Source organism: Tubulanus polymorphus, chromosome 8 (genome assembly GCF_964204645.1).
Source record: "Tubulanus polymorphus chromosome 8, tnTubPoly1.2, whole genome shotgun sequence".
NCBI classification, from domain to species: domain Eukaryota; kingdom Metazoa; phylum Nemertea; class Palaeonemertea; order Tubulaniformes; family Tubulanidae; genus Tubulanus; species Tubulanus polymorphus.
Window position 1 is genome coordinate 9,567,947 of NC_134032.1, and position 14,008 is coordinate 9,581,954.

Below are 14,008 nucleotides of genomic sequence, written 5' to 3' on the forward strand. Positions count from 1 at the left end.
CATGATGCGTACGTATGATAAAGATACAAATAAAAACTTGAGAATAAACAATCATATCATTTGATTGTACAAATTTTGCACCAAACTCCGGTTGTTGAGGATGGATATGACTCAAGAGTGAAACGGATTAATTCATATTAGATTACTTTACCTAAAACTCTTTTTAGTTGGATTTTATTTACCACTGTAGAATCTGGGTCCTCTAGCTGCGTGCATGGATTCTAACAGACTAAGACCGTTTATTTTATCGAGCTTAGTCGATCTCACCTTAGCTCAGTGAGGACGTGATGCTGTTGCAGTCACTATCAGTGCTGGGTGACAAGCGGGTTCGCGTCGGGCCAGCTGCTTACAGCGTGCGGGCATTTCATAGGCCGTCCCGTCGTGAGGTTATATTAATATTCCAATAGGGTTAGTCTTGGCTACGAGCAATCATCTCAAGATTGAGATGATTGCGTGTAGATCTTGGAAAACCAAGATCCTAACGCCGTAAAGCAAAAACAAACACTTCAGAGAGGAGAGGTTTGGTAGTTATTTCCGAATCCAGAATTGAATTCACACTCTCTTTATTTGAATTGCGCTCATTTTTTGTTTTTCTAGCACGGTTCGGCAAGCGGCGCCGTTTGCAGTAAACTAAAAGAATGGGTCCGCGAATTCAGCAAGGCTGAGTTGGAATTTATAGCTTTACATTTCCCGACCAAAGCCTGGAAAGGGCTGGCAGAAATCTGCCATTTTAATCCGGAACAGGTATTAATGCTTTTCAATATAAACGGCGCTGCCTTAGAGAAATCCCGTAGGCCGTCTTAAAACTGTACACCCCTTTAAGAATTAATGAAGGCCTTCACATATTCGACAGGACATCATCTATGTGCTACTTGGCTCGATCGGTCCAAAGTTCTACAGCATGTGGGCTCTGTGACTGAACCCTCATTTATTGATGTTAACTCGCATTTATATCGTTCATTTCATTGATCTTTAAGTGAATAATGAATCATAACATTGCTTCTAATACCCAAATTATACCTACCTCGGGTGGGTTTGGTTTGATGTAAAAATGATCTATTTTTTGTTACATTAGGATTTTCCGGAACTGCCCTGGTTTTTGCCGTTCGTATTCGGAACCAGCCCACCGGTCGACTCTTTAGTTTATCAGTGTCGCGATTTAAACAAGAAAAACGTTAACAAAATATTGAAAGGCGGCGTCAAAATCCCCTTCAGTCATATAAAACAGTATCATAAATATCTAACAGATGAATCGAAACTTTTCATCGCAGTTTCATGTCCGAAACTCGACACAATTATTTGGTAAGTAGAAACCTTCAAAATTAAGCTTTTACTAAGTCAGAATTAATACAACAAGACGAATCGTACTTTATAAGTTAACTTAGTTTATTTGACGCACGGGCTTTCGCTACTGGTATATAGTAGGTTCGTCAGGGGAATTGCACACGCTTTCGGTGTATCACTGAACTCGGTTATGAATTGAGAGGGGCATGGTTGACTGCAGATATACTTCTTGTTCTTACACTCCTTGAACTCGCGACCGGTGGCGAAGATAGTGGTGGTGGTGTTGGAGATGGTGGTGTTGTTAATAATCACGGTAATGGTGGGGATGGCGGTGATGCTGGAGGAGGCGATGGAGCAGATGGTGGAGACAATAATGATGATGATAGTGATAGAGATGGTGATGGGCATGATGGGCGATGGTGGTGATGTATATGATGGTAATGTTATCCAGTCGTCTAGTAATCTAGTAAATCTAGTCATCTATTCCTCCAGTCGACCAGTATACCATGTCACATGTGTACAGTGCGTCTTCGAATCACGTCAAAATTAAAAACTGGATCACTACCAACGTAAGGAATATTCCCCAACACTCTTGCGCTATTACCCCATATTCTAAACTTGGGTCAGCTTGAACTCCGATTAGCGAGCTTCATTGCCCCATCATAAAAGTAAATGTACACTGTCCAGTGGATTATCATTTAACCGATTGAATGGCCTCATATTTCAATTGACCATGAAGAAAGTTAAGGACGACACATCTGTAGATCTTGTAGAAAAAGACGAAAAGGTGGTTGGTAACGCTGAGTATGGAGCTATAGATACCGTTAACCATTCTATTCATGCCGATTTCCAGTCTAAAGATACCGGTAACCAGTCTAAAATACAACCAAATAAGGAGCAATCATCATATATATTTTCTTGCCAAATCCGCCGTCGGGCAAACCCGGTTATCGTTTGTTTCGTTAGTCTTTCGGGGTTATCGTCAATATTTCATCAGGAACTTTACTACCTGTACTGAGTGAACTTCAAGATGGATTCCGCAATAACTCGTTGTTTGCAGATCATCATATTGCCGAAGACGTGGCCATCACCAAAACGGTATTCGATTGTGGAATGGTGCTTGGAAGCGTTTTTCTGTGGTGGATTGACATTTAAATATGGCAACGTATACCCGTTTTCTTTATTGGGCTCTCTAGGATTTATTCTAAATGCCGGATCGACGATGGTGTCATCTGAATTCAAAAATGAAGGTAAAATAGCTATAGCATTGGCTATCGTGTACAGTCTAAAATATGCCGCTCCTGAAATTGGTTACACAAGCCGTTTGTACGAAATCAAACACGTCGACTATGCCGTATCTTTATTGATTCCATTCTGCGTCTTATTGATACTTATAGTAATATGCGCTTTCTTTAAACTAAATAATAAAGATGTAAAAAACCCGTACATGTTGAGCTGATCAAATCGATGTTGACTGATGCCCAAACGTTGGTAATATTCGGATTCAAATGTATTTAAACCATAAGTACAAATCTTCATTAAATATATATATGACATTGTTGATTGAGCAGGTCACATCCTGATGTAAAGCACTGGCAAATAAAGGTACACTTATACTGGGGCCGACGGCCATCAACCTTCTAGGCGCGAAACTATTTGGATTCATAGTGGCCAAAACTAAAAATTATCGTTGGGTTTATCTTATAATTTATTGTCTGATTACGGCAATTTCATTCGTTGCGTATCCGTTCGTTGCAAATGTCTGGCAAGCATTAGGTAGCTCTATAATCTGTAACTTGTCGTTTGGGCTTGCGCTAGTTTTAGTTTTTCCTGGTTTTCGGATGTCGCCGATAAGAAGTTAGACAGTTATTATGAGACGATATACGCAATAGATACCACGGCATCACGCGTGGCATTAGTACTACTAACGTTAGTAGCCGGCGCCGTAGAACCACGCGATTTTTATAGGTGTCGGTGTTGAATTTCATCTACTTTTCTACGTCTTTTGCTGTTAGAGATATTTGAATTAATCCAGAGAGACCGTAGACCTCAGCTGAATTGTAGAAGAAATGAACGGTATATAACGAAGTAGAAATAAATTTACATTTGAACTTCAAGCCGATTTTTAATTTTCATTTAACTTTCATTAGAGTTAACATCAGGGCCCAATTACGCAGTCGTGACCAACTCTTAGTCTAAAAGACGCCAAACGTCGTCTATTCTAATATCGGTCTCGTGTTGTTAGATTGGCTTACCATCGCACGTGGCTTAAAACCGTTTCAACATGACCCGAGTATAATCATAATCTAACCTTGCTAGACAGATTCTATGGATTTGATACTTCCTCGGTTTTGACTATGACTCCCCGGATCGAATCAACATTTTCTACGGTCTTGATCGGTAGTCAGTTCGACAGACGATATGTCTTGTCTAACACACGAACACTCCCCGATAGAAGCGGTGGGGCACGTGGACTTTTATACCAACATAGACAATACGCAACAGGTAAATATCCAAATTCGCAATTGCGCCCTGTACAAAAGCTCGAGTTAGGACCAATGTATTGCAATGATTCATCGAATGAACCTACAAATTTGTATTTCTAATTTCACCTCAAACAGATTTGCTGGTTAGGTCACCAGATTACGCACAACTCGGCATCAAGGACACTTACTTTTCTGCTAATTGATTTCGATTGATGAGATGGTCTGTTGTTCAAGTCGCTCGAAATAAAGTTCAATGTATCTTCTCCATTTAGGAAATCTTTGGTATATCTTTAGTCACGTGAACAGACGCGTGAAAGACTTTTTCAATTCGTTAACGCATTAGCGAGGATTTTTAATGCGTAGAATCCGCTTTATATGGAATCCACTAATGGATTTTGGTTTTAACTATGCGTGAACCTCGATCGGTAGCCAAATTACCACTGAGTGACACTATACGTACACTGGAAATGTAGAAGTAGCTTCTGGAAGATGATTACTGATTGAAACTCGACAATCACAGGTGACGCTGTTACAAGTCACGTGTTTCAATCTCGTACGTGGCAGAACGTTGTTTGGTACGCGTTCAATGTTTACATCAGTAATAGGGGTAATAGGCTTTCAAGCCAAAGGTCGAACGGTCGAGCTCGTAAAAAATGAAAAACATAAAAATAATAACAATTTCTACTTGAATTACTCGCGAAACTCATAAAAATGAAAAATAAATTCTCACACGCTCGAATATATTTTTCATTTTTATGAGTTTCGCGAGTAATTCAAGTAGAAATTGTTATTATTTTCATGTTTTTCATTTTTTACTCACCCGCCCGTTCAACCTTTAGCTTGAAAGCTTATTACCCCTATTACTCTTAAAATATTCATATAAATGAATAACATTTAAATTGACAGATTATTCAATATAAAAGTGTAAGCTCTTATAGGATATATATATATATATAAATAGTTATTTTATAAATTTATATTCATATGGAAATTGTAGTCTCAGTAATAATTTTGAACCTTTATTATTCTTTAATTTATTCATATATTCATCATGTAATTCAGTAGGTATAATTTGATTTTCTTCCAATGATTGTTGCATAGATTTTCTATCTTTGTTATAAAATAAAACTAGAAATCTAATGTTTTCTCTAAAGTCTTTAACAATTGAATTATATTTTTGATTTAAAACCCATGTTGTTATCCCAAAATGTCACCGGAGAAAGCTAAATAACATAACTCACTTTCTCTAACTTTTGAATCATGTAAATTTGCACAATCATCTATAATGAATAATGTATTTGATCCTTTATAAGTATCAATTGCTATTTTTATACAATTATCTAAATTTTCTTTTACTGTTTTAGGATTTAATATAATAAACTTTTTCATCTTAACTATATCTCTATTATATGTTTTATTCATTTCAGAAGTAGGACAGAATAATATTATATTATCAAAATGATTCATATAAATAGTTTCTAACAAATCTAATATGAAATGTGTTTTACCACAATTGGTTACTCCAGTTATTAACATATTATGCGGTTCAAATATAAATAAATCTTTATTCATTTATTCTTTTAATTTTACTAGATAAAATCCATTCATTAAATTTATCATCATATCCTTTATATTTCACCAAAGAATACTTTTTTCCTTTAAGAGTTTTTGTTTTCAATACTTTTTCTATTTTGTATTCTATTTCATCTGGATTTGGTACAAGTGATAATTCTTGTTCATAGAAATAACCTAATATTTCTTCATCTTTTAAATCTTCTAATTTATAAACAAATGGTTTAGTTAATATTATCTTTTTAATCTTGAATATTTCTTCAGTAAAATTTGGAGTATAACCTTTATAAAAGGTTTTTCTATATTTAGATATTCTTACGTGTTGTCTTATTTTAAATTTAGGTTCTCCAAAATCATGTGTAACAAACGCACCATATAAATTATTCCATACTATTTCTGAATTATCTTCTTTTCTAGCTTGTATAGGTTTCATATTTATAGAACTATGTTTAGAATTATTATAACCTTTCACCAAATCATCTAACACATCGATATATTTATATGTTTCATTAGCAGTAAAATATTTCCACATTCTAGTTTTCAATGTTTTATTAAATCTTTCTATAATAGATGCTTTTTTGTCTGAGTGTGTTGAAAAATATTTTACATCGTTATCAGATAATAGTTTTTTGAAATGTTTGTTATAAAATTCCTTACCTTCATCAAATTGTATCTTATCTGGAATAGCTTCTTTAAATATAGATTTAAAAGCATTTGTAACTTCTATTCCAGTTTTATTTTTGATTGGAATTGACCATGCGTATCGACTGAATATATCTATAACATTCAGTATCCAGAAATATCCTTTGTTGTATTCTTCTAAGTTCTTCATGTCAATTAAATCTGCTTGCCATTGTTGATCGATATATGAAACCATAACTTTTCTTGTTAAATAAGTTTTATCCATTTTCTTGTGGATTTGATATGTTGGTTGATTTTGTAACCATGATTTCAATTCACTATATTTTATATTTTCATTATCAGATTTAATTTTATTCCATAATTCTGAAACGTTAGAATATGATACTTCACTTTCTGGGTTATAATATAAATCTCTTAAATATTGTTCTTTTTTCATCTTATTTTAATCCATTAATAATAATTTAGATTTAGTTTCAATGACTTTATGATTTGACTTTTTTTCTGGTATGATAGGTTTACTGTCTGTACACGGATAACTAAGTTTCCGATTATCATTGGAATCATTATTGTTATAATCAGATTTATACTTATATTTATATATTACACCGGATAATATAATAACTGTTACTAATCCAATTGTAATATATAATTTATAATTGCTTCCAGCATTAGAAGAATTAGATGGATTATTATTTGAATCAATATCAGATAATTTCTGTGATTCATTTATATCAGTTAATTTCTTTTTCTTAGCTTTTTTTAATTCTGAAGATCTTTTACCTAATTCTCTTGCCCATTTAATTTGTTTCTCGGATCTAGCCTTTTTCTTAACTCCATCACTCATTTATTTTAGTTAATTTTTGTTCTGATTCATTTTCTGTTTCGACGTTTGGTTGTAGTACATCTGTTTCGTTCTTACCTGATTTATATTCCATAGGCTTGATGTTCGAAAATGTTATGACGCCAGTAGAAATTAATGTCATAACCGATCCTAATTGAAATGAAGCATATCCAACCCATTTTTGTAATTCAGTCATAACTAAGTAGTCATTTTTCAAATCACTATATAATTTATTTTCATCATCAATTGGTATTAACTGGTTAAATAACTTAGAATAACATTTGACAATACCATTCGAAATAGAATCATTTATTTTAGCTAATCTAGCTTCTTCATAAATCTTAAAATATTTTATTACTTTATCTGGTTTCATAGAGTCTAGTTCTTGAAAAGTAATGATTCTATTTAAAAACTCCTTAGATTTCCCGCCAGCAATTAATAATTCTAGATGGTGTTTACATGTTAAATAGTATTCATAATCTATATTGTTATTAACTTGAATAGAATTAGAAACAACTGTATCTTTATTATCACTAATACCCAAATCATCTAATGTCTTTTCAATATCAATACTATTCTTATTAGATTTCTTTGACATTTATATTAGAGAAAAAAGCAAAAAAAAATATTATAAGTATTCTTCAAATGATACTAGCTAGTTAAAGGTAAAGAATTTTAGTATTAGTTATTGTTTTTTTAGTATTTTTTATTTGTGATATAAAGTATTCTCTTTTGAAAAGAATTGTAAAAGAAAATATTAAAAATTAAAATAGAAATAATGGCTAGTTGAAGTTAATGTTTTTTAAATACTTTTTATTTAAAATCTATTTGATATCTCACTACTTTTGTTTATCTATTAGGAGCAGTAGTTATAACTGTCCAGATAAGTCATTTCGGATCCTTGATATCAAATTCCTCAACGTATTGTTCATTATTTGGATTATTGTTCCATTGATCAATAAATTTCTTTGCCTTTGTTAACTGTTCTAAATATAACTGTAAATCTAGTTTATTAGATTTAATTATGTTTTCCTTCTTTTCTAAAGGTCTTAAATTCTTCCAACCCCAAATAAGTTTTTTATTGTATTCATCATTCATGTTAAATTTAGATATTGGTAACACGTGATCAATATGGTAATAATCCCCATAATTATCTATATTCATTTTATCATCGAATTGAAATATAATCCATGATTTGAGAAATTCATCTGAACAACCCAACACATTAGATAATGTTTCTGAATGTGTTTCTTTGTTGAATAATTGTGTTAATCTAGACCGTAAACATTGTTTCAATCTAAAATTAAGATCTGTTTGATATCTTTCTCTCATATATTCCGCCATATAATAATTATAATGTTCTATATTATCTTCTCGATATTGTTTGGTATATAGTTTAGTACAAGTTTTACAGCAATATTGAAAACCATCTTTGCTAATCTTACGCTTACTAAATTCTGTTAAAGCTAATTTATCTAATTCACATTTAGAACACTTCTTGTAGTATATGCTTATAACGCCAGTGTTATTTGTAATATTTATAGTTTGTGGTTGTTCTGGTTCCATTTATTATACATATTTTTTTACTAAATTGATTTTAGAAGTTATTCATTTATATGTTATTCATGAATACCTATGTATTAGATACCCTATTAGATACCCTAATACCTGATACCCTAATACCTGATACCCTATTAGATACCTTAAATACTTAAAACCCCCTTTTTTATTTACTATTATTTTATACAAATTTCAACTAATATTATTATTTGAGTTAAATATAATTAATATCTTAATCACTTTCACTATCAGACCCTAACAATTTATTCAAATGCTCTACCGAATCTACATCAATAGTTGTTTTATTTATGTTTCTATTTCTTTATTTTTATCAGTTCATTCTTTTCCTAAAGTTCTAATCTTAAAATCTCTTATACTTTTATCATGCGCAATTTTATCAGATGCATTTCTTATACTAATAATCTCTCTAATTGCTTTATCAGAAAATATATCTAAATCTTCTAATTCTTGATCTGTTGCATCAAGTAATCCATTCGGTAAAAGTTTTTCAATTGGAACTTTATTTGATTTAAGTTTACTATTTGTGGAAGTTATATTCTGTTCAGAAGTTGTTTCTGTTTCTGATTTCTTTTTGATTATTTCAAATAATTCATTAATTCTTTGTTTAAATACTTCTCTATTTTTATTCATTTCTGTTTGTGTTAAATATTCTTCTATATCATTAATATTACTTATTCTTCTAATTCTATCTGGATCTAAATCACTCAAAGTTGATTTTGTTAATATTTTATTTTTATTATTTTTATGAGTGATTGCAATATAATAATCATCTTTCAAATGATAATAACATTTACCATTATCTAAAAATATTAATTGATCTGCTAAAGGTCCAACGTCTTCATCATTTATGTTAAGTTTAGATTTTTTAATTAAATCTTCTAATTTAGCTATTTTGTTTTCATTATCTAAATCTTCTTTTACTAAATATGGGTCTAAATTTTCAGGATCTAATTGTGATTCAGCATTTTTAATATAATCAGGCATATTTAAATTATTATTATATTCTGGGTCATTACCGTCATTAAAACTTGTTTCATCAAAATCAGGTGGTTGTTCATCACTTATACCAGGTTCATCTAAAGGATCCAATGGAAAACCTTCTCCACCTTCTACATCCATTTACATAATAAAAAAATTAAAATTTAAAATATAATATTCCTCCGATTACAATTCCTATACAAGTTAAAGCTAATTTAGTATTTTCATGGGATTTATTATCATCATTAGTTTTAATTATATCATGTTGAATAATATCAGTTTTTATATCTTCTGATGTATTGTAATCTTTTATTTTAGAATCATTATTTAATTTAATATTATTAGTTTTAGTTTCAGTTGATTGAATATGTTTTTTATTTTTTTCACCTTCCATTAATTTTGGAGCAGTAATTATCTTTTTATTTATATCATTCAATCCAAATGAATTATTTATTGTTGCAGTTTTAATTAGATTATTATAACCAATTATGTTTCCCATCTTTAATACTAAATCATTAGAAATAATTAATAGATTAGGGCCTATACAATAATTTAATCTAATATGTGATTTATCTAAATAATTTTGATATCTTATAATGTTTTCTGGAATCGATCTATTTTTATCATTATGAATTGAATCTTCAAATAAAACTTTAAATTGTTTCTGTGTATCAAATGATGTATTCAAATTTCCAATTATCGGTGATCTTGTTTCAACTTGTGATCCTAGAATACAAATCAAATAAGTTCTAATAGATTGATTTATTCTTTCTATACCTGATTTAGTAAAACCTTCACTATTTTCTAAAATAAAATAAACACAACCATTATTGTTTTCTTGTTTTAAATGATCATAAAATTTCGGTAATTTATTGAAATTTAATGTTTCTAAATCCTTTGTTTCTATTTTACCATAACCTAATTTATTATTATAGATATTATAAAAACTGTTAGATGGTATGGGAAGTGCACAATATTCTGCAACCTTTTTAGGGCAAGGAAGTGATCTTATTGTTCCAATTTTTGTTCTAAAATCAGAATTATTTATATCTATATTAAATTCATTGCAAATTTTATAAAACTTAGATAAATTAATATTATTATCTAATTCTTTAAAATATCTTGATCCTGGTAAAGCGCACTCTAATTCATTTAGTATTATTCTGATTTGAAAGTATGTATGAAATCTAAATAAACTTTGAATTAGTTTATATTTAGAATTATTCAAATGATCATTCCAACTAATTCCGCATCCTGTTTTTGCACAATAAACAGCAAAATCTAATTGGTTCTGCCAATACTTCATATTAGATTTTAATAACCATTGTTTTTCATCTTTCAATTTTTTTAAATTAATTAAATATACATGAAATATATTTTCCATCTTTGCATTAAAATTATTAGTTTCAGTAACATAAATTTCTAAATTAGTTAATGAATCTAAAACTTCATTTCTATATGTAATATCTTTATTAAAATCTATTGCTGGAATATTATATTTAATTGATTTATTATATTGGAAAGCTTTTGGAAAACTATCTACCATTTATATAATTAAAAAATTAATAATTTATTAATTCTTTTAATAATTTATCTTGTTCTTCAACTGTTATATGGCCATTTAAACTTATTATATAATCTAGTGTATTCTTTAATTTATTAATTTCTTTTATATTAGTTTTAATTTTTTCTTTATTACTTTTTATATTTAATTTTGAACTTATACCGGTTAAAACACTTGAACTTAATCCTAACACACCAATTGATATAGCTAAAGGTGTTAATGGACTGAATATTGCTAGAAATGTTATTACAGAACTAATTGTAACCGAACCACTTATAATCAAATAATATATAATTTTACTTTTTAAATATTTTTTTCTTTTTTATCTTTAAGTCACTTTCAAATTCTAATATTTGTTTTTCTAAATATGTTTTTAATTTAGTTTTATTTATATCATGAGGAATGATATCAATACTATCAACTTTATCTTCCATTTATTTAGCAAAAGAATTACTAATTAGTAAACTTATAAGCAACAAATATAACAATAACAGTTCCGCCTAAAATCCATATTATTTCATATTTCTGTTGTTCTTTACTTGGGGTATAATAATCTGATAATTTAGGTTTGTAAAGATGTAATTTTTCTTTATTTGTTACGGCGTTATATAAACTCATTGCATCATCAACTGATTGAAAATCTCTATGTGAAATCTTCAGATCATATAATTCTTTATTGATGTAATCCATATAGTTTTGCCTCTTTTCTCTATATTCTTCTGCAGCTTTATTATATTTCTCTAACGCTAAGTTATGTCTTCTTTGTTCTCCTAATGAACTATTTTGATCAATATGTTTAAATAAATATCCACCACCAGTAAATGCCAAAGTGTTAACAATTGCCGATCCTATAATAGTTATAATTGCAGAAGCCATTTATTTAGCAAAAAAAATTACGCATTTATATGGGAGGAATATATTTTTGTTTTTCCAAATAATCAATTGTTAAATTAGATAAAGTAACTGCTAATGTTAATTTTAAGATATCATTTATATCAAATCTATCAACATTAACACTTCCCATTTTAAATACTTTTTTTAATACCATTGAATAACCAACAGTTCCAACTGATAGTAATGCGCCATTATATAATCCAGTTATTATCCACTTATTATCACTCATTTATTTATCAAAAAAATTACTATCATCAAAATATTTAGTTAACTTATTTATGATTAATTCAACATTTATTTCATTACTACTTTTATGATTATCATATATTTCAATTATTATTTTTTTAATATCATCGATGATAAAATCTTCATCTAATTCGTAAAATCTTAAAGATTCTCTAATTAAATTAGTAATCTTTTCTACATTTAAAGTTTCTTTATCTATTGTTGTTTCATACTCAAATGTTGTTTCATTAGAAAATGCAATATTTTTAATATGTGTAATTACATCATTAACGTTAAATTTCATTTCTTTCTCACGTTTAAAATCAAATCCAAAACATATACTCGGTCCGACAGTTATATTCATTTATATAGTGAAAAAATTACTCTTTACATCTTATAACTAATTCATATATCACAGGAAAGTTATTCAAATCAATTAAATATCCATTATGATTTCTAATTTCTAATTTAAAATTATTAAATTTAGGAATGCATGGTTTAAAATCACATTCTGTTAAATTATAATTTATTTGAGTTCCAAATTGTTTAACATTTTTTAGCGGTAAAATATTTAGTATACTAGAATTACAAATTGTTTCTTTAGTTGCTTCGAAAGTTTTTGTAGGCTCGATTAAATTGCAATAAATATAAAAGTGTGTAAAAGGTATTATATTTGAGCTGCCTTCTGCGTTTCCAGTAACTGTAAGCGGTTTAATTCCTAACATTTTAGCCAGTTAACAATTTATGTTGTTCATTAGATATCTTTATTCTAATTTTATTAGTACTATCAATTTTATTAAATTTAATTTCAAATACAGAAGTGCCCCCGATTTTCAACCGAGCTCTTCTATTAATTTCCTGCGCTAATGATTCTAAATTATATAATCCTGGTTTTAAAAATATATGAAACCATTTATCCTTATTTCTCATATAAATCATAAACCCTCTATGTTCAAAAGTTTTATCCGATACATTGTAAAAAGAATTACATAAACTTATATTAACTAATTTTAAATCTACACAATTCTTAAATTCTCTATCTAATTGAACTAGTAAATTATGAGATTTATAATTTGTCAGTTTTCTAGAATCTACAAATATTCTGTATTCTTTTAATTCCACCATTTATTTTACATATTTTCTTATTCGAAATCTATTTCATGGTACCCTTTTTCATTCTTACCTTTGTATACGAAATAGAAATCTCCAGAACATAATTCTTCTAAATCTTCACTTGATAATCTATGAAATCTATCAGGTAAATATGTTCTGAATTTATATGTATTTCCTTTTAATCCTTCATATTCTAAGTGTATAACTAATTTATCTCCATAGTTATTAGTAACTGTATCAATATTTGTAATTAGATATGTCTTATGGATTGTTAATTCTGTTAACTTTTTGAATTTATAATCTACAGATTTTACATTTGTAGTATCTTTTATTCTATCTAGAAATGATTTGTTGTTCTCACTGTGCGCTTGTTTACTCTCCATTTTAATAACATATTTTTTTTCCATAAAATTTGATTAACACGTTAGAATTCTTTTCATTATCTCGTTCTCTTTTGTTTCTTCTCTTTTAAATTTTAAGTATTCATCTAAATTACAACCATAAGCAACTGTATGAATTCCATCATCTAATATATATCGTTTATCATCAAATGGGTTTAGACTTATCTTTTCAATTTCTTCAATAAACATTTCATGATCTTCAGATCTTAAACATCTCATCTTATGTTTTCTAACTTCTTCATTGAATATACAATTTATGTAATCTTTGAAATGAATATTCTTTTCTACTACACTTTTGGTTATTCCTTTTAACTTTTTAGCTTCATGTTCTTTAGTTTTATATGAATACATTTTAGATCTAATACCGATGAATTCAATCATTTCTTCACCACCTAATTCATCTTTGAATTTACCGGGAACTTTTTTA

At 28.9% G+C, this 14,008-nt stretch overlaps 1 protein-coding gene across 1 annotated transcript in view; it reads left to right on the forward strand.

Annotated features, from left to right (window-relative positions):
- Positions 1-14,008, forward strand: part of LOC141910252 (uncharacterized) — a 29,269-nt gene that overhangs the window by 2,067 nt on the left and 13,194 nt on the right. Inside the window, exons 4-5 of the mRNA XM_074800983.1 lie at positions 598-744; positions 1,076-1,302. Coding sequence (XP_074657084.1) covers positions 598-744; positions 1,076-1,302 — 374 coding nt within the window. The remainder of the gene's footprint in view (positions 1-597; positions 745-1,075; positions 1,303-14,008) is intronic.